General features: G+C 47.2%; 1 protein-coding gene across 2 annotated transcripts in view; it reads left to right on the plus strand.

The window, feature by feature from the left end:
• Positions 1–20380, plus strand: part of LOC138958400 (cyclin-dependent kinase 14-like) — a 143362-nt gene that overhangs the window by 58043 nt on the left and 64939 nt on the right. For both annotated transcript variants that reach the window (XM_070329538.1, XM_070329539.1), the window contains exon 2: positions 1008–1079. In XM_070329538.1, coding sequence (XP_070185639.1) covers positions 1008–1079 — 72 coding nt within the window. The remainder of the gene's footprint in view (positions 1–1007; positions 1080–20380) is intronic.

A 20380-nucleotide genomic window follows, 5' to 3' on the forward strand; every position in this document is an offset into this window, starting at 1 on the left:
AGTTGTTTTCAGTTTTGTATAACATGTACGTCATTCAAAAATACCGGTGGCGTAGACAGCTTCAATTCCAAACAGCGTTGTCATTTCATAGTCAGGGTTTGAAGGCATCATATTTCTTAAACATCACGCCTCCTCCATCAAAAAAAACCCCTGTCATCTCGCAAATGTCGAACACACACCCTGACTCTCCCCTACTCACCCAGTCTTTTTCACCTTGTCCTCTTCCTCGAGTCATTCCAGTTTGACACTCTTGCTGGAGGTTTTTCATTCTGAAAGATTTACAGATGTCATCGACTGAGCCACAGTGTTTAATTAATGTGCAGAGGCTGTAAAGGTATCACATTTCCCGTGTAAAGCATCACATATCTGTTCAGGTTTTTACATGTGATAAGAGCATCTTTTCACTTTGGCACAGGTAAAACATCAGCAGTCTGGCTGCTTTCCGTGTATAGGAGGTATTTTCTGCTTTCTGAATTGTCAGATAGACCCAAGTGTCATTTACGAAATTAATTCAACAAAAAATTACCAAGAAGTACCCCGACTATTGATTTTTGGTACGTGTCTAAGAGGAAAGATGCTGTTATCCCATTGATGGTGTAAGTGATGGTTTACGCGGGAATCATGGTGCCTTTAATCTGCAGTGGCTTACAACAACAAGTTGTATTGGCTGAGGACCGTGTACACCCATCTAATGTACCGTTATGGGGGTGACGTAGGGGTAAATAATAAGAGCTATTACTATTGGCTGACCTTTTGCTGTTGTTTGTAGCTAGAAAAGTCCACATCTTCTGTGTCTGGGTCAACGAACAAAAATAGACCTCTCCAGTACAACGCATCCACAGTTTGGTCATTGTGGGGTTCTTCTGTTCCAAGATATTTTTTTCCCGGTGGTTGGCCGAATGTTTCTTGATTTCCCTGCAGACCTCGGGGTTGGGCACGTACACCGTGTATTTTGGTTGCTGCAGGCGGGATGAAAGCTATAATGGATGTGTTCTATCTCTTTGCAGGCAAGGAAAAGAACCAGGTCAGCCGCATCAAGAAGCTCAAGCGACGCATCTCGGCCAGTTTTGGACGTCTGTGTGAGTATGACTTTTGCATTTTCGTGGATTCGTTTGTCGATTGTATTGTTGTCTTTGTGTCTGCATGTCTGGGTGGAATTTTGTCAGAAAATAAAGACACCTGTCGTGAGCAACAGTTGGTTGCCTAAGTCACCAATCGACGAGTATTTAAGAGCGGTGTATAACTCCTCCTTTTGAGTTGGCGCTCATTTTCCGTCAGCTGATGGAATTGGAACACTGGCTGTTTGTCGGGGGAAAGTGAGCAGTGTTAGTGATTGAGTCGAATTTTTGGGTATAATTTCCCCTCCAATGTTTGTCCCAGTAAAAGCTGGGGTATTCAATCTTTTGGACCGGCACGGTGGCCTAGTGGTAAGGCGTCCGCCATGTGATCGGGAGGTCGTGGGTTCGAACCCCGGCCGGGTCATACCTAAGACTTTAAAATTGGCAATCTATAGTGGCTGCTCCGCCTGGCGTCTGGCATTATGGGGTTAGTGCTAGGACTGGTTGGTCCGGTGTCAGAATAATGTGACTGGGTGAGACATGAAGCCTGTGCTGCGACTTCTGTCTTGTGTGTAGCGCACGTTATATGTCAAAGCAGCACCGCCCTGATATGGCCCTTCGTGGTCGGCTGGGCGTTAAGCAAACAAACAAACAAACAAACAAACAAAATTCAATCTTTCACAACCCATACAAACCCGACATAGTTATTTTCGGAATTCGTCTATTGACGAAAAAAGGAGGTTTAGGGTTTCCTCTGCCTCACTTATGGTAGTGTAAGGCAGCTTCCTGTAGCCATTACATAGTTTCCTGGGTCTTTGGTCCACCCCGTTCCGCCGCCACCATCAGAGTTTAACTTTGCGTGCAGACACGTTGACACGTGACCTAACCGTCATTATTCTATTCCAGTCAGGTAACACTCCATCATGGTATTACTTACTCGCTTGCATCAAAAACATTTTTGCCCCAATGGCTTGCCAATGACCTCCGGCAAGTCATTGAAGGATATCCACCAGAGTCGGACGTCGTGCCAGAGGGAAGATATAATTAATATCCGACTCTTTGATGCCGCTCGCCTCAGTGGAATGATGCGCATCAAACGGATGGGAGGAGTCGTTTGATCTTGTCTCCGTCGCAAGCTCTTTGCACGCATGGCTGAAATGACCCAAAGGCTGGCCATAGATATAGTCTGTTTCCATTTGTTTCCTGATCGAGTTGTTTAATGTCTGGCCAAGGTCATTCATTGTAATTTTGATATATATATATAATATTTGCATTTAATATCATATTCTTACTCCGAATCACATTAGCATTGAGTCACCTGAGATGCTTATCACTGAAAAACGCTTACCCGGCTAAAGAATTTAAAGGGAAGCAACCCCATCACCAAAACGAAAGTGAAAGTAGCTTTGGTAATGGGCCAGTACACCGGGAGTTACCTCCCATACGGGTGTATGCCACGTCACTTCCTCTAGGAACACGTGCCTATTATCATACGTCTTTTTCACCTCGGAGAGGACGGTTCACTTTTTGACGCTCTGTGGCTGACCTTGTGTGTTTGAGTGACACCCGCCGGCCACGTTACCCAGCTTGTCTGCTCGCCTTGCCTACAGTTTGGTGAGCTCGTTCCCGTTTGTTGTTGGTTGTTTGCGCTGTTTCGTTACTGTACGTTGTCCGTTTTTTACGGACTTGTGTGTCAGTGACTTGCGTGTTTCGCCATTTTGTTGTGTGAGTTAGTTAGCTAACTCGTGTGACTTTGCTAGTAGCTCTGCGTGCCCTCTTTCTGTTTGGGCAAGTGTAGCTTTAGTATTTTGTTGACGCGTAAGCGTGTGTGTTTACTGTGTTTTCAGTCGTTTTGACTTACGTTTCAGTAAATCTTTTTACTTTGCCACGTGTTGTTGACGTTTGTGTCAGTGTCTTGCGTGTCGCCATTTTGTTGTGTGAGTTAGTTTTCTAGCTCGTGTGACTTTGTTTGTAGCTCTCCGTGCCTCTGCTTGTGGGGCAAGTTTAGCTATAGTATTTTGTTAACGCATTAGTGCGTGTGTTTACTGAATTTTCCAGTCGTTTAGACTTATGTTTCAGTAAAAAAAAAATTTTCGCGTTGCCACGTGTTGTTGTCAACATGTCTGATTCAGACAAGCGCCGTGGCAAGTCGGACCCCAAGGGGAAAATTAAGGCTAAGTCTTCCTCTTCCAAAGCAACGTTACTTGTTACAGACCAAGAGCGTAACACTTTGTTGGCTGTACCAATTTCGGCGCCTAGCGCTGTTACTACTTCTGCTTCTTTTGCGGCGCCTAGCGCTACTGTTACTTCTGCACCTGTCTCTACATCGGAGACTTCGTCTTCTTTGTTAGCACCTGGACAAGGTGCGTTGGTTTCCTCTCTGTTAAAGTCACTGGTTCCAGAAATCCGCAGCTTGGTGCAGGCAGAATTTCAGCGTTCCGTCGCCAGCAGTTCGGCGTTTCCGGCATCTGGCAGTGACGTCCGGGCATTGGCTTCCGTGTCTTTGTCCTCCACTTCCGGCTTGGAGCAGCGTCCTCCCTCTTCAGCGTCGGTTGGTAAGCAGAGCTGGTCCGATAGCCCTCGTGAGGCGCCTGGACGTTCTCCTTCGGGGGACAGCTCTTTCGCATCGGGTCACGACCGATACCTTGCTGATCTTTCATTTCCGGCGATAACCTACGAGGCCCCGGACTTGTTCGAACAGCGGCGGCAGTCGGTTTCGACTGCCGCATTTCCGGCACTTGCCGGAAGTGATGATCCGTCCGCTCCGGCACGCTACGGCGGTCGCGGCAGGATGGAGTATTCACTGACTTCCGGTCCTTCCGGATCGCGAAGTCAACCAGTGCAGTCTTCACTTCCGCATTTTGCGGTTCCGTTGACTACACTTCCGGTTTCGGCCGGAAACGCTTCTTCCTCTTCTGGTGGTTCCTTCCGGATACCAGATAGTGGATTACAGCGTGCGCCTTCCGGCTTTCAAGCGCCTAGGCTTGAGCAGGCATCACTCCACTCAGTCGGGGGAGTGACGTCAGCTCATCCAGCTCCGGTTTTTGCGGATGGTCGTCCTGCTTACCCTTTACCTTCACAGGGTTTTGGGCGGCAGGATGACGTTAGTGCTCAGGCTTTTCCGGTTTCCGGTTTGCCAGGGCATGCTTCTGCTTCCGGAACTGGTGACTTCGGTCATGGTTCCACGTGTGACTATTCTGATGCTCCATCAGTGGTCAGCGAGGAGTCGCGGGGCGTGTTTCCGTCGAAGCTCAAGTCTGTTCTTGACGTCGCGGCGGAAGTAACGTCTCGTTATTTTCCTGAAGGGGTGGTGGCTGCGGACTCTTCCGCATCATTCGTTCCTTCTGCCATGGCGGACTTCCGGCCGGCACAGGAGGATGTTTCTTCCTTCCGGTTCGCCGAGTCTCCGTCAGTGGCTTACCAACTTTCGCATTCACTGGTTCGTCCAGCACATGCGGGGAGTGGTATTCGGCCAGTGCCTGTTCCGTTACTGCTTCCTTTTGGTCCAGTTCCGGAATCAGCTCAGCAGTGGGTGGCTTCAGCTGCCCAAGCCTCTTCCTTCGTGCCTACGGCCAATAGGAAGCTTGGCATGCCCAATCAGAGCCAGAATTGGCTGGCGTCTTTTGCACTCCCTAGGGCTACCCTTCCGGTTTCCCGGGAATTGCTGCCTCTTCTGACTAAACCGATCAAGCGTGATTCGGTTTTGCCGGTTTCCGAGGCTTCCCTCCTCTCTGCTGAGGAGGTTGGACGTCGGCAGATCGAACTGTCCTCCATTGCGGAGACTCTCGTTCGGGCTCTGTCTCGGGCATTGACCGATTCGCTAGTTCCTTTCACTCTCAGTGAAGAACAGAATGCGGACGATGTCTCTGCGCTTTTGACCGCATTGGCCAAGGTCAATGAGGAACAATTGCGTCTTTCCTCCCTGCAGTACACCCAAGCGGTACTCTGCAGGAGGGATCTCTTCCTCTCGCAGTCCCAATTCACGGAGCTGGCTACTAGGGAGACCTTGAGAGTCTCCCCGGTCTCAGAGGAGTCTCTCTTCTGTCCGCTGGCACTGGATGCCAGACAGAAGGAGATTCAGTCAAACAAGGACAGTCAGTTCCTTGACTACACTCTGAAGGGGGTGAAACAGTCTCAGCCTTCTAAACAGAAGCAGGCTCAGACATCGTCTAACCCCAAGCCAGCTCAGAAGCGGCAGGCTTCGCCGGCCGCTCGTGGTGGGAAGAAGAGGACGGCATCGGGGAGGGGGCGTGGCGGCTCTGGAAGTAAGCCACACCCCCAATGAAGCGCTCCCGATCTCACCTCCCTCCCGCCCTCCACCTTGGTGATGGCGGGAGGCCCCTCCCGGGCACTTTCTCGTTGGATGTCGGTAGTAGACAGCCAATGGATTGTGGGAGTGGTGAGTTCGGGCTTCCGTCTACTCTGGCGGGAGGAAAAGGCGCCTCTTACCCGAGTGCCTCCGCGGTTCAAGCCCCCCTTCTCGCAGGAAGCACGTTCCGTCTTGCAGTCGGAAATTGCCTCCCTGGAGCAGAAGGGCGCGGTGGAGAGAGTTCGGGTCCACAGCTCCCTGGGATTTTACGGGCGTCTGGTCGCTGTTCCCAAAGCATCAGGAGGATGGCGTCCCGTGTTGGATTTATCTCTCCTCAATACTTTCTTGAGGGAGATAAAATTCAAGATGGAGACGCCAGCCTCTGTCCGAGACTCTCTCCGCCCAGGAGACTGGGTGACCTCGATCGATCTCACGGACGCATACTTTCACATTCTTATGCATCCGACCGACCGGAAATGGCTTCGTTTCCGGTGGGGAGATCAGATCTACCAGTTTCGCGCACTCCCTTTCGGGCTGTCTCTCGCACCGTGGATTTTCACCATGGTGGTGAGACAGGTCTGTGCACTGGTGAGGTCCCAGGGTATCCGTCTGCGGGCTTATCTGGACGACTGGCTCATCATGAACCAGTCCCAGAGCGGCTGTTCGCAGGATACCCTGACGGTTCTTCGAGAATCCAACTGGTTGGGGTTCTCGATCAACCGGGTAAAGTCGGAGCTGACCCCGTCACAGACATTCACTTATCTGGGGATGTCTTTCGACACGGTCGCTTGGACTGTCCAGCCTTCTCAGAGAAGGGTGGACAAGCTCCAAGCTCAGATTCGCTCCACTTTACCTCTCCTGATGGCTTCCATCCGCTCGCTCGCCTCCATCTTGGGGCAGATGGAGTCTATGGCTCTTCTGGTTTCACTGGGCCGGGTCCACAAATGTCCGCTTCAGTTCGCGCTGAAGCCGTTTGTGGACTCTCCTCTGGTGGACTGGGACGCCCTCATCCCTTTGCAGGGATGGTTCCAGTCTGCGACCCTTCCGTGGTTGCACACGGAGTGGGTCTGCAGAGGTGTTCCGATCGTCGTGCCCCTCCCCGACCTGGACCTCTTTACAGATGCGTCCAGGGAGGGTTGGGGGGCACATACAGATCTTCAGACTCCTCCCTTTCCGTTACTCAGCCGAGTAATCCGGAAAGCGGAGATGGAGGAGCCGGCCCTTCTTCTTCTGGTCGCTCCTCTGTGGCCGTCGCAGGTCTGGTTTCCAGATCTTCTTCGGCTTGCCCAAGGGCCCCCCATTCCTCTCGCACTCGTGCGAGGGGAACTAGTGCAGCCCCGAACAGGCATTCCACACGAGGAGCCCAGTCTTCTGAAGCTTCACGTGTGGAAGTTGTTCGGGACTCGCTGAAGCGCTCTGGGGCGTCGTCTTTGACTCTGGACTTGGTGGCTCGCTCGCATAGAGCGTCCACCTCTTCAGTTTATGCTTCCCACTGGAAGGCATGGACTGCCTGGTGTTCAGCTAGAGGGGTGAGTTCGGTGGCTCCGCGCTCTATTCAGGTCGCTAACCACCTCTCTTTCATGTCTTCACAGGGCGCCTCAGTCTCCTCGTTGAGGGTCCGGCGCTCCGCTATCTCGGCGACTCTTCAGCAGATTGGTCGTTCTGTTCGAGTCGGGGGCGTTATAGCTGCAGTCATAAAAGGGGCTGCTCTTAAGGAAGCTAAAGCTCGTTTGCCCGCTCCCAAGTGGGACTTGTTTTTAATCCTGGAATTCCTTCGTTCTGCGGATTTTGAGCCTTTAAGCGAGGCCAGTCTGTTCAATGTCACTCGCAAAGCGCTGTTTCTCCTTTTGTTGGCTACGGCCCGACGGGGTAGCGAGGTCCACGCCCTGTCGGGTCAGCCTGGAGATATCTCCTTTGAGCCGGACGGTTCCGCATCTTTGCGTTTCCGGCCTGATTTCCTGGCCAAGAATCAGTCTCCGGGGCAGGCCTCTCCGCTGGTTAGAGTTAAGGCTCTGACCAGCGCGTTGGCCCCGGGTGACCCCGATTCGGTCAATTGCCCTGTGAGGGCACTTCGTCTGTACTTAGCCCGGACTCAGCCGATTCGGTCTAGTTCTCAGAAGTTGTTGTTTATCTCTCTCCTTACTAGGCGCGAGAAAGATTTGTCGAAGGTAACGTTGGCCCGGTGGGTGTCCTCGCTCATCAAGCAGGCTTATGAGTGGAGGCGCACAAAGAGGGGGGGGGTTATGCCCTCCTTGCCACTTGACTCGGCCCGAGCCCATGAGACGAGGGCGTGGGCATCCTCTCTGGCAGTTCTGCGCTCCAGACGTCTAGAGGAGGTGCTGACAACTGCGTATTGGCGTTCCGAAGATGTTTTCATAAACTTTTATCTTCGGGACGTCACAGCTCTTCGACAGGATGGCTCCAGAGGCCTTCCAGCGCTCATAGCAGCAGGCCAGTTCCTGTCCAGAACTTGATGGTGAGTTTTGATTCATTTCTAGCCCACCGCCTTGTTGATGTTATCTGCTAATGTGATTCGGAGTAAGAATATGATATTAAATGGAAAATTTCCTAAATAAATTATCATTTAATTAATATACTTACCCGAATCACATACTGTATTCCCTCCCACCTGCCCCGCTTATGGTTTTAAGATTTTTTAAAGCCGTATGATAATAGGCACGTGTTCCTAGAGGAAGTGACGTGGCATACACCCGTATGGGAGGTAACTCCCGGTGTACTGGCCCATTACCAAAGCTACTTTCACTTTCGTTTTGGTGATGGGGTTGCTTCCCTTTAAATTCTTTAGCCGGGTAAGCGTTTTTCAGTGATAAGCATCTCAGGTGACTCAATGCTAATGTGATTCGGGTAAGTATATTAATTAAATGATAATTTATTTAGGAAATTTTCCATTTAGTTTGATTGGTTGTGAAGCCAAGGGTTTTGCTTTCCGTATCGGTTATGAGATTTCATCGCTTTAGAGTGTGTATGGCCTTGTGGGTTTGTGGTCCGCATTTTCAGCAGTTGATTTGCTGAACTTTTTGGTCTGTGGTATCAACGTTTTAGAGACATTTTTGTTCCTTTATTAACACTCTTGTGAACACCCAGATATCTGTCCAGACCCTCCTTTTACTTAGACTCAACCCCAAAATCATCTGTCGGGCAACTTTCTGTGGACATTGGTCTAAGTCTCCTTGATTTATTTATTGAATTTTTATTTTATTTAAAAAAAAACATTTTTTTTGGGGGGGGGGGGGGGTTGCTGAATTCATTACCAAATGGACAGCAGTGTCGATCTACAAAATTATATCAGGAGGAAAATTCTCACTCTAACAAAAAGTAGCCAGGCTGGGTTTTTTCGGCATAATAATTATGTCCAAGTGAAAAGACGCTCTGGACAGATCAGTGATGGTTAATGGGATGGTTAATGGGATGGTTAATGTTAATGGGATGGTTTATGGGATGGTTAATGGGATGGTTTATGGGATGGCTAATGGGATGGTTTATGGGATGGTTTTTGGGATGGGTTATGGGATGGTTAATGACTTGTGATCGAAAGGTCGCAGGTTCGAATTCGGGCCGGGACGGACACGGGTCAACTTTATGTGCAGACCCAGAGATGGAAGCCATGTCCCACCCCCATGTCATCACAATGGCACGTAAAAGACCTTGGTCATTCTGCCATAAGTGCAGGTGGCTGAATACACCTAAACACGCAGACACCTGGGTAGCGCGACTCCGTTGCTGCTAGCTTTCCACTGGGAGTAAGCGACCCGAATTTCCCAGCGATGGGACAATAAAATAATGAAAATGAAAATGAAATGGGATGGTTAATGGGCTGGTTTATGGGCTGGTTAACGGGATGGTTAACGGGATGGTTAATGGGATGGTTTATGGGATGGTTTATAGGATGGTTTATGGGATGGCTAATGGGATGGCTAATGGGATGGTTTATGGGATGGCTAATGGGATGGTTAATGGGATGTTTATGGGATGGTTAATGGGATGGTTTATGGGATGGCTAATGGGATGGTTTATTGGATGGTTAATGGGATGCCTAATGGAATGGTTAATGAGATGGGTAATGGGATGGTTTATGGGATGGTTTAAGTGATGGTTATTGGGATGGTTTATTGGATGGTTTATGGGATGGCTAATGGGATGGTTTATGGGATGGCTAATGGGATGGCTAATGGGATGGTTTATGGGATGGCTAATGGGATGTTTATGGGATGGTTAATGGGATGGTTTATGGGATGGTTAATGGAATGGTTTATGGGATGGTTAACATTGGAAGAAAAAAATACATTGCTGAACGGTGGCGCATGTATGAACGGTCGAAGAGCATAGAGGCGGAAACATTAATGGAAGGAATCTTTTGATCCTACCCCTTACGCATGATGGTAATCTGAGGCTGGTCGAGTTGTTTTATGGTTGGTCAAGGACACTCAGCTCAGTATAGCTGGTCATCAATACACATCTATGAGCTGGTCGAAGCAAGGATCGTGGGGAAGTCTCTGATCTATGATGGCAGGAAACAAACTGCAGCCAGCAGGACAGGGCGATCCTTTTGGTGGATAATGTTGGTTGTACAGTTCAGGGGTTTGCATTCTGCATCGATTGATACAAAGCTTGCGTCTCTCATCTTAAAGGCACACGTACTCCTTCTCGTCAAAACAGTGCGGCTCACCGTCGCACATCTGGCCCGGCTTTTACATGGGGTACGACCATTCCTCCACTTGGACCCATACCAACAATCAACACCCTGACTGCTTGCCAATGTGATGAGTTGGACTTTTTTGATGAAATTGATTTCGCAAAAGCTATTCATGGATTTTCATAAATGTTTGTTAAAAGAAATCAATTCATCAAATAATGTCCGCTGTGCAAAGAGAGCACCCCTACTGTTCAATTTACAAGGTAAATTGTATTTGATTCTTTGTAAAATAAAAGAGTTCGCATTCAGATCTACAGTTTGCTTTCATCCCTTAGGAAGATATGCATGGGTGGGATCCTTCCGGTATATGCCGGAAATCCGGAATTGATTATGGCCTTTTTCTTTTCTCTCACTCTGTTTTGTTTTGTTTTGTTTTTTGGTTGTTCATTGTACAAATCCTTCAGCGTCAGGATTCATGGCATTTTTCTGTCCCACCCATGGATATGTGACTACGGTCAGCATGTTTTGTCGACCGGCACGGTTGGCCTAGTGGTAAGGCGTCCGCCCCGTGATCGGGAGGTCGTGGGTTCGAACCCCGGCCGGGTCATACCTAAGACTTTAAAATTGGCAATCTAGTGGCTGCTCCGCCTGGCGTCTGGCATTATGAGGTTAGTGCTAGGACTGGTTGGTCCGGTGTCAGAATAATAAGACTGGGTGAGACATGAAGCCTGTGCTGCGACTTCTGTCTTGTGTGTGGCGCACGTTATATGTCGAAGCAGCACCGCCCTGATATGGCCCTTCGTGGTCGGCTGGGCGTTAAGCAAACAAACAAACAAACAAATGTTTTGTCGATTTATTAATGTCGAAGTTACTTTGTGTTTGATTGGCTGTGAAGCCTAATGGGTTGCATTCTGTATCGATGGTGGGCTTCGATGGATCAAGGGGCTGTGTAGCTTTTCTTTCACCTTTGTTTCTGTGCGTCGGCATTTGCACTGATTGATTCATAGTTACATTGTATTTGATTGGTTGTACAGTCCAATTAGGGTTTGTGTCGATAGTGAGCTTTCATAGGTGTGGGTTTTTTTGCTTGCTTTGGCGCCAAAAGGTTAAATAGGAAATATAAATAAGGCAGCCCTTGGTATTCTTTCAATAAAAAGCTTCTTCCATACGTTACCCCTTTGTCCTTGAACTTTGTGAGAGACTGTAAGGAGAAAATTCGCTTCTTTTGTCTCACCACGACTAACAGTGTAATTGAGACACACTCGTTAAATAAATGGCAGGGGTAGTCGGTTCATAGCTTGATACACTTGCTTGAAGACAAAGCCGTTGAAGATAAGTGGATTAAAAAGAAGGTGGGAGAACAATGGGTGGTATTGTTGAAAACGAAATGGGTACTGTAGAAGGAAAAACCAGATTGGCACGTAACAGGGGGCAATGTTTATGACTTGAGCACGCACTCACGCAAACGGGTAAAACAGAACAACTATTGACGTATTTATCCCAGCACGTCATTGTCAGCGTAACCAAAGATGAAGTAGGTTGAAAATGTCTGACTTAAACGCTGTTGATTCACACCAGTCTCTCTGTTGCACATTCAATCTGTATGTCTGTCTCTCTTGTCTGCATCTATGTCTCTCTGTCTCTGTCTTTCTCTCTCTCTCTCTCTCTCTCTCTCTCTCTCTCTCTCTCTCTCTCTCTCTCTCTCTCTCTCCCTCTGCCCCCTGTCATTCCTGTCTCTTTACCTCTCTCTGACCATGACATGTCTCTCCTTCTCTGCCCCCTGTCACACTAACCCCCTCCCCCCCTCTCTCTCTCTTTCTGTTTTTCTCTCTCTTTCTATTCTAGTGTTTCTCTCTCCCTCTCTCTTTATCTCTCTCTGTTTCTCTCTCTCTCTCTGTTTCTCTCTCTCTCACTCTCTCTCTCACTCTCTATATCTCTCTCTCTATGTTTATCTGCCCTTTTTCTCACCCTGTCTCTCCTCCGACCCCTCTCTCTTTCTCTCTCGCTCTATCTCTCTCTCTCTCTCTCTCTCTCTCTCTCTCTCTCTCTCTCTCTCTCTCTCTGTTTCTCGCTGTCTCTGTCTCATTCTCTCTCAAGCTCTGAGTCTCTCATGCTCTTCGTGAAGAAGAAGAAGTCTGCTGCTCTGTCTCTCTCCGACTGTAAAAAATTCAAACCACCCACACCAAGCATAGTACAAAAGAAGGAACTAACCCGATGATGATGGCGTGGCGAGACTCATCGATTGGGAAAGGAGAGAGGAGGTGTAAATGAGCGGAGTTGGAAATGCTGTTTGCATGGCCAATGAGACAGCCCAGCCCATCTTCCCTTCTTCATTCTGGCCCATGATTCGGCAAATCTGTGAAAAATCAGTCGCTGTCTGGCTCGCCGTAGCCAATGGAATTGCTCGAGCAATACGTTTCCTGCTAATGTTGTCTCTCGTGGAAAATGAACATCCTACGGCCTAGGGTTATGTTACGGTACATACTGTTGGGAATCAAATTCCTTCTCCATTAACAGCATTTTAATCTGAAAGATTGGATATAGTCTGCTGAAGTTGTATGCCCTCTACCATCGAAAAATCACGGTTAGGAGAAGGGGATGAATTGGTGTCTACTGGTTTCATTTAACGTCCGTACGTGTGTGTGTGCTCAATTGAAAAGCCGTAAAACTGACTCTTGCTCGGTTTTTTTTTCTAAAAACCTGTGAAGATCAATCTGTCGCGTTTGACTTGGAGCCAGTGGTACGGTAATACGTTCCTGCTGATTTTGCCTTTTCGCTTTTCCTGCGGAAATGATCTTCCCACGTCTTCACTTAGGAAATACACAGGCACAGATCGAATTCCTTCTGAACTGACGGCATTTTGGTTCATCGTGAAGAAGAGGTCTGCTGCAATTTCCGTGTTACACGCCCCCATGAGTTTATGTCATTGTCGTTTGCCCGGCCCTGGCGGGGACGGGGTACATGGGGGTGGAAGGATTCAGTCGATGTCCGGTTTTATGTCTGTTGAATTCTTGTACGTGCGATTCCCAGTCTGTCAAGAATCTGTTGCATCTGCCGATGGTGCGGTAATGTATGATCCTGCCAATTTAGGCCCTCGCCTTTCTTGCGGAAATGATCTTCCCACGTCTTCACTTACACTTGGGCTGTACACTGGAATCGAATTCTTTCTAGGCTGGAGGCAGTTTTGTTTCTTGATGTCCGTTCTATGTGCTCGTTTGAAGGCTTCATACAGCCGTGTTAATTTTGTCTCTCGCGTCATCCATCTCACTTCTTCCCTTACATTAGCATGGGTGAAACTCTTCCGCCTCAGGGCGGAAATCCGCCAAATGAAATTGGTCAAATAAGGAATTCCTTATTTTGAAAATCTTAAAAATAAAAAATTAAAATTTTTATTTTTATTTTTATTTTTTGCCGGCGATCCGATTCGTTTTTCCCCTAACACAGTGACCGGACATCGCTGAGTCTTTGTTTCACTGGGCGCGCGAATTATCGGACTACAGCTTGGCATTTGTTACCATGTTTAATGTGCAAATTTGTGTGTTTGAGATACCAGGATAGGCCTACTTTTACCCTTAAAAGCCTGATTTTTCGTTTTCTTCCGGGGGCCTTCGCCCCCCTGGGCCCCCCGAGCAGGGCGTTGTCCCTGCAGGGGCGGACAAGGGAGGGGGTTTCTGGGGTTTCCGGAAAAAAAAACAGCCAAAAAATAAAAATATTTTTATGGTGCATTTCTTTATTTTACATTGAGTTTCAATTTTTCGGGTATTAATCAGTGACAAAATCTGCTGCCTGAAACTGGTAATGATCATCCTCAGAATGCACCAAAATTTTTTTTTCAAAATGTTCCAGAGGGGCATGCCCCCGGACCCCCCTAGCAAGCTAGGCGCTTTGCGCCATCGGCTCGGCGCTTCGCGCCTTCACACCTATATCTTCACAATATACTTTTGGGAAACCCCCCCATAAAATGAACTGATCCGCCCCTGCCCTGCACCCCACCAGGGCTTGGGCGGCCCCTGGACCCCGGCCTCATTTTCCTTATTTTCAATTCTGATCAGTTTCACCCATGCATTAGTTTATATTCCGGAATCGAATTTCTTCTCATCATCTCGGCATTTTTGAACGGCTGTTAGGGTATAGTCTGCTGCAGTGTTTATGCCTTCTGCCCACATGTATTTTAGGGAGGGGTATTGGAGTATGGGGATGGATGGAAGTAGAGGTGGGATATTTGTAGGGGGATGCTAAACTCACTCGATATCCGGTTTTGAAGGGGAAATAACAATCGATTGGGTAAATGTTTGTGCTAGATGTTTGCTGTAGAACGCAGACCGTGACTCTCAACACTGTTATTCATTGATGGGCAAGTGTTTGATAGTGCTGTACCCCACTTGATGAGAAGTTCACTCTCTCTCTCTCTCTCTCTCTCTCTCTCTCTCTCTCTCTTTGTATTTCTCTCTCTCTCTCTCTTTGTATTTCTCTCTCTCTCACACACAGTCACACACACACACACACACACACACACACACACACACACACACACACACACACACACATAACGAGAGAGAGAAATTATGGGAGCACCTGCCAATAATCAGCAGATCTGCTCATACAGGTCCTGTGACTATCGTGAGGACGACCTCCACTAGAATAACACATACACAGGTCTCTGACAATCTAATAAGCATGGCACCCGTGGCTGCCAGACCGCCGGAAGAATGTGCCCGACTTTCATTTTTTGGGTGTGTATGGCAAGTTACAAAAACCTCGGTACCAGGGAAGAATGTGGCTAATTATGTTCGAACAAGGTTGTAGCCTGAAAGGGTTCGGTGTCGTCGGTTTTCTTATGTGCGTACAAGGTTGTAGTCTAAAAAGGTTCAGTGTCGTCCTTTTTTTAACGTACGTACAAGGTTGGGGTCTAAAAAGGTTCAGTGTCGTCGGTTATTGTCCGAAGGAAGAAGTATGCGAGAAACTGGAAGTATAGGATAGGACGACGATTTAAGAGTGTAATTTGAACGACATGATGGTATAGAAGGATCACATTTTTGTGGGAGCCAATCCGAAGACCCTATAATCTCTTTGGCCAAATCAAACAAAAAATAAGGCACCAAACATCACTGAAATGACAATTATATAATTCATATCTCAGTACTCGTCAAGCAAAGAATAGACATCGATCTTCATGTCTGTCAAACGGAGTCCACGATCCAAAAAGCAACAGAAAGAACAGACCAAGGCAAACAGAGAGTTGAAAACAAAACAGTAAAACGCAGATACAAAGTAATAAGGACTAAGTGCTACCAGTATAACCTTTGATGCGAGGAAAAATGGGGTTGCTAGTATAGTGGTTGGAAAACAAAAAAAGAAATTGAAGAAAAAAGAACAGGAAGCATAAAACACTTTGCACGAGGTCCCAGCGATGTCATCACGTCATACGTACTGACACCTGTCTGACGGCACCTTTCACTACCTCATGTTCCAGTCGTCCCTGGGAAAATGCAAGGGGCAAACATACGTATACATACATGTATGTACGGTGGAACTTTTTTGTGTGTGGGAAGAATGCTGGAACAGCCAGGACCAATTTTCCTGTCACTCGCCACTCGTTTAGCATGGAGGAAAGGGGCGTTGTCGTTCTATCTTCCTTTCTCCGTTTATCCATTACATCTCGCGAGTCTCCCGAAGTTTATGTCTCGCCCAGCACTGCCACTTTGAGGGCCACGACCTGTTGATGAACAATTCTAGGGATGGGGGGGGGGGGGGGGGGAGGGAGGGTCGGGGGTTGGCGCGAGATGGGGGGGGGGGGGGGGGGGAGGAATTGGAGAGTTTAGAGGTAAGGGGTTGAGGGGCTGGAGGTAACGGATTGGGGGTTGATGAGGGAAGGGGAGGGGGGGGGGGTAAAGGGAGGAGTTGTAAAGTTTAGAGGTAAAGTATGACGGCTTACTTGTGCCAAAACCTAGGGTTATCGTTTTCACGTGAAAATTAGTAATTAACAGTGTTAATTACTAATTTTCATTTTTGCCTCGTTTTCGGTCACAGTAGTCGGATTTTAAGAGTCCGCACTGAGAGGCTTCAACGCCCGGCAAACATCACTCTCACACTATTTCTAAAATATCTTTTAATAGAAGGCCTTATCGAGCAAGTAATTCGACGGGAAGATGCATGTCACTGTTTTCTGCAATAGCGCTATCCTAAACGTTGTTTTGGGTATCTTAGAAAAGAATAATCGACCCTGAAAACTTTCGAAACGAAGCTGTTCGTAGCAGACGGACTTTTGATCGGCTGTGGTCTCACACTTTCACAGATATCTTTCAATATAATTCCTTATTCGACAAGTTGTCAGGCAGACAGCTGTACTTCATATTTGTTTCCACTACCACACTCATACATTTGCTTAAAAGTGTATTAGGGAAGGACAATCGATCCGAAAATGTTCGAACCGAGAGAGGAAAAATGGCGGCCGGTCGGACATGTGCAAAAGGTCCGACGACTAGCAGACGGATCTCTTCATCGAGACTCACACACTTTCACAAATATCTTTCGATAGAATTCGTTATTCAACAAGTTTTCGGACAGACAGTTGTATGTCACGGTTATCTACACATGCGCTCAGCTCTTAGTGTTAATTTACATCTAATTAAAGAACTATGGACCAGAAAAGTTTCGAATCGAAGGATGTTTTGCTCTGGCAGGTGAAACAGTCGCGCATGCGCATTGAGCCCCCACAGTCACGAGGTACAAGAAAATTAGTAATTAACGCGTGAAAATTACTAATTTTTAGTTTTGGCACTAGTAAGCCGTCAGGAAGCGAGCCAAAACTGAAAATTAGACATTAACACTTGAAAATTAGTTATTAACACTAGAAAATTAGTAATTAACACGTGAAAATTAGTAATTTTCCCGTCAGAATTGTAATTTTCTCGTGAAAATTAGTAACTTTCACGGGTTAATTACTAATTTTTAGTTTTGGCGCTAGTAAGCCGTCATAGGAAAGGGTTGGGATGGATGTGTAGGGGGATTAAGTTGTAGGGGTAGGGTTGAGGGGATGGAGACAAGGTATTGAGGGGTTGAGGTGTGGTATTGAGGGGGTAGGGGAGGGGGGGGGGAGAAGTTGACGAGTTGAATCTAGAGGGTAGGGCTGGGGGGAAAAGACTGTTTGGGGGCGGGGGGGGGGGGGGGGGGGTGGGGGCAGACGGGTTTTCTGCTATTTTGTGAGTTCTGTTTTTGTGACTGAGGCCGGTTGTGGTGCTACCAAACGACTGGGAGAAATAACACTTGACGTAAGGGGAAAGTGTTATGGCGGGGTCAGTGTTCTCTCAACAACCTCAAGTGTCGATCGTAACGGAAAGGTATACCACTGGATGTCTCTTGTATGGTGGCAGTCAATGCAAAGAAGACATGGAAATAGCTTGTAGTTGAGTGGTTTTTATACAAGCTGGCTTTTTGAAATTCAGTGTGTGTGTGTGTGTGTGTGCGTGTGTGTGTGTGTGTGTGTGTGTGTGTGTGTGTGTGTGTGTGTGTGTGTGTGTGTGCGTGTGTGTGTGTGTGTGTGTGTGTGTGTGTGTGTGTGTGTGTGCGTGTGTGCGTGTGTGTGTGTGTGTGTGTTCAACAGAAGAGTAAGAACAGTATTTGTATAAACAGCAGTAATACGACGAGGACAATGACGACGATTACGTTAATTTCATCACAAGACTTAACGACGGAACAAAGAATGTCAATACCTTTTTCAGGCCTTGTAAGATAGGGCAACAGCACGTGCAACACTCTTTTTAATCGCGAAAATGCATCACGGGGTGAAGTTGCGGAAATGGGAAAGTCTTTGTTTAGCTGTTACGTGTGGAAACTGCCGTTACCGAGGAAACAAGTGCAAGCATCAAACTTGTTTTTGTGGTGCATACCACCCCCAGGCCACATACTTACGTGCATGCTTCTTTGTTCTGTCTCTGCTATGGGTTTCACATGTGCCTTTTACTCGGTAAGCACAGGAACAGGGAAACGCGAGAGAGTGTTTTTAACAACCGTATGTTTGTCAGAGAGGGTAGGGGGTGGTGATGGCAAATGCTCGCGTGTGCTTGTGTGTGTGTGTGTGCACGAGAGAGAGAGAGAGAGAGAGAGAGAGAGAGAGAGAGAGAGAGAGAGAGAGAGAGAGAGAGAGATCTGAACCTAGCATCTTCCCTTTTTCTCTTAGCAAAAGAGTATCACCGGTATCCATCCTCTTCTCTTTCGTCCAAAACTGCACAGCCATGCACTTTTAAAAAACAGCTCAGTCTAGTTTCCCTTCTGTTATTATTCGGCAACATTTTTCTGAGACATCCAGCGGCGCATTCACTCGAATCAGCAAAGCATGTGCTGGAGAAGAATTGGCAGGTTGCAGGCTCGTCGAGAACGCCTGAGTTCGTTATGCTGCACACATTCCAAAGGGCAGAATATGCTTGCGCAGTTTCAGCGGCACAGACGACGCACTGCATATTATTGATGCTGCGATAGGGATTATGACGAGTACTTGGCCTGTTTTCCTTTCACGCAACGAGTAGCGGGCTGGGATAATCTGCAGTGCGTCGTCTGTCCTGGTGAAGTTACATATGTGGGCGCGGGGCCTAATGTTGGATGTCGTTAGAAGGGCGGCACGTCACTGACAGACTGGAGATCCTCGTTCACAAGTTTATATTACGTTTCTCGAACTAATATAAAACAAAATGTATAATGGCTCAGCCTGATTGATTCTCATTATCGTGAGGTCAGGTTTGTCCAAGACACGAAGTAGCAAACACTGTCGATTGCAGCGTCTGTTTGGAAGAATCTGCGCGTTACAGGTTTGCTGAGGACAGCATAACACGCGATCAAATGCTGCATCTCATGAGAAGAGTCGGTATGTCGCAGACAGGCGGCTGAGGACACCCGTTGTTTAAATACGCACAAGTCAGATGCCGCAATCTGTGGGGAAAAGTCGATTTGTCCGAGACGCGTGGAGAACACGATCACACAATCAAGTGCAGAATCTCTTGAGAAGTGTCGCTGTGTCACAGACCGGCCTGACAGAGTGGTGATTATGTCACATCTTCCTGCAAAGCTATCCCAAACCCCACCTTTCCAGATAGCTCCCCCCGACTCCAACCAGGGCCCCCGGCCCCTTTTCTGTCTATCTGCTTACTCCTCCTTTTCGAATTTTGTTATGCAATGTCTGCATAGGCTTTAAAAGGTCTTAAAGTACTCATTCTTGAAGTTTGAAGGGGGGGGGGGGGGGTACGGTCAAAACTGACTGGCCTAGTCAGTTTTGACCGGGGGGTCATTCTGGGCTAGCTGATTATGACCGGGAGGACACATCCCCCCAAACCTGTTGAGATACATAGATGCATACATATGCATACATTTCGTCATCTGAAGTCCTAATGTACTTATTCTTGAAGTTGGAAGGAATACGTCGAAACATTTTTTTTTATTATAGAAAAAAAGTTGATTTTTTTTTATTTAAATTTTTTTTTTTCCAATATCATTTTCCAGCAAATATTGTCCACATTTACATTTAGTTCATTTTAAAAGGTCTTAAAGTACTCATTCTTGAAGTTTGAAGGGGGGGTCAAAACTGACTGGCCCAGTCAGTTTTGACCGGGGGTTCATTCTGGGCTAGCTGATTATGACCGGGAGGTCATCTCGGGCTAGCCCAGAATGACACATCCCCCCAAAACTGTTGAGATACATAGATGCATACATATGCATACATTTCGTCATCTGAAGTCCTAATGTACTTATTCTTGAAGTTGGAAGGAATACGTGGAAACATTTTTTTAAATTATTTATAGAAAAAAAGTTAATTTTTTTCGATTTAAAAAAAAAAAAATTTCCAATATCATTTTCCAGCAAATATTGTCCACATTTACATTTAGTTCATTTTAAAAGGTCTTAAAGTACTCATTCTTGAAGTTTGAAGGGGGGGTCAAAACTGACTGGCCTAGTCAGTTTTGACCGGGGGTTCATTCTGGGCTAGCTGATTATGACCGGGAGGTCATCTCGGGCTAGCCCAAAACTGTTGAGATACATAGATGCATACATATATGCATAAATTTCGTCATCTGAAGTCCTAATGTACTTATTCTTGAAGTCTGAAGGGAAGCGTCGAAAGTTGTTTGTTTTTTTTAGAAAATAAAGTTAAAGGTTTTTTTTCGAATTTTTTTTTCAATATCATTTTCCAGCAAATATTGTCCACATTTACATTTAATTCGTTTTAAAAGGTCTTAAAATACTCATTCTTGAAGTTTGAAGGGGGGGTCAAAACTGACTGGCCTAGTCAGTTTTGACCGGGGGGTCATTCTGGGCTAGCTGATTATGACCGGGAGGTCATTCTGGCCTAGCCCAGAATGGCACATCCCC

Source organism: Littorina saxatilis, linkage group LG2, assembly GCF_037325665.1.
Source record: "Littorina saxatilis isolate snail1 linkage group LG2, US_GU_Lsax_2.0, whole genome shotgun sequence".
Classification (NCBI taxonomy): Eukaryota; Metazoa; Mollusca; class Gastropoda; order Littorinimorpha; family Littorinidae; genus Littorina; species Littorina saxatilis.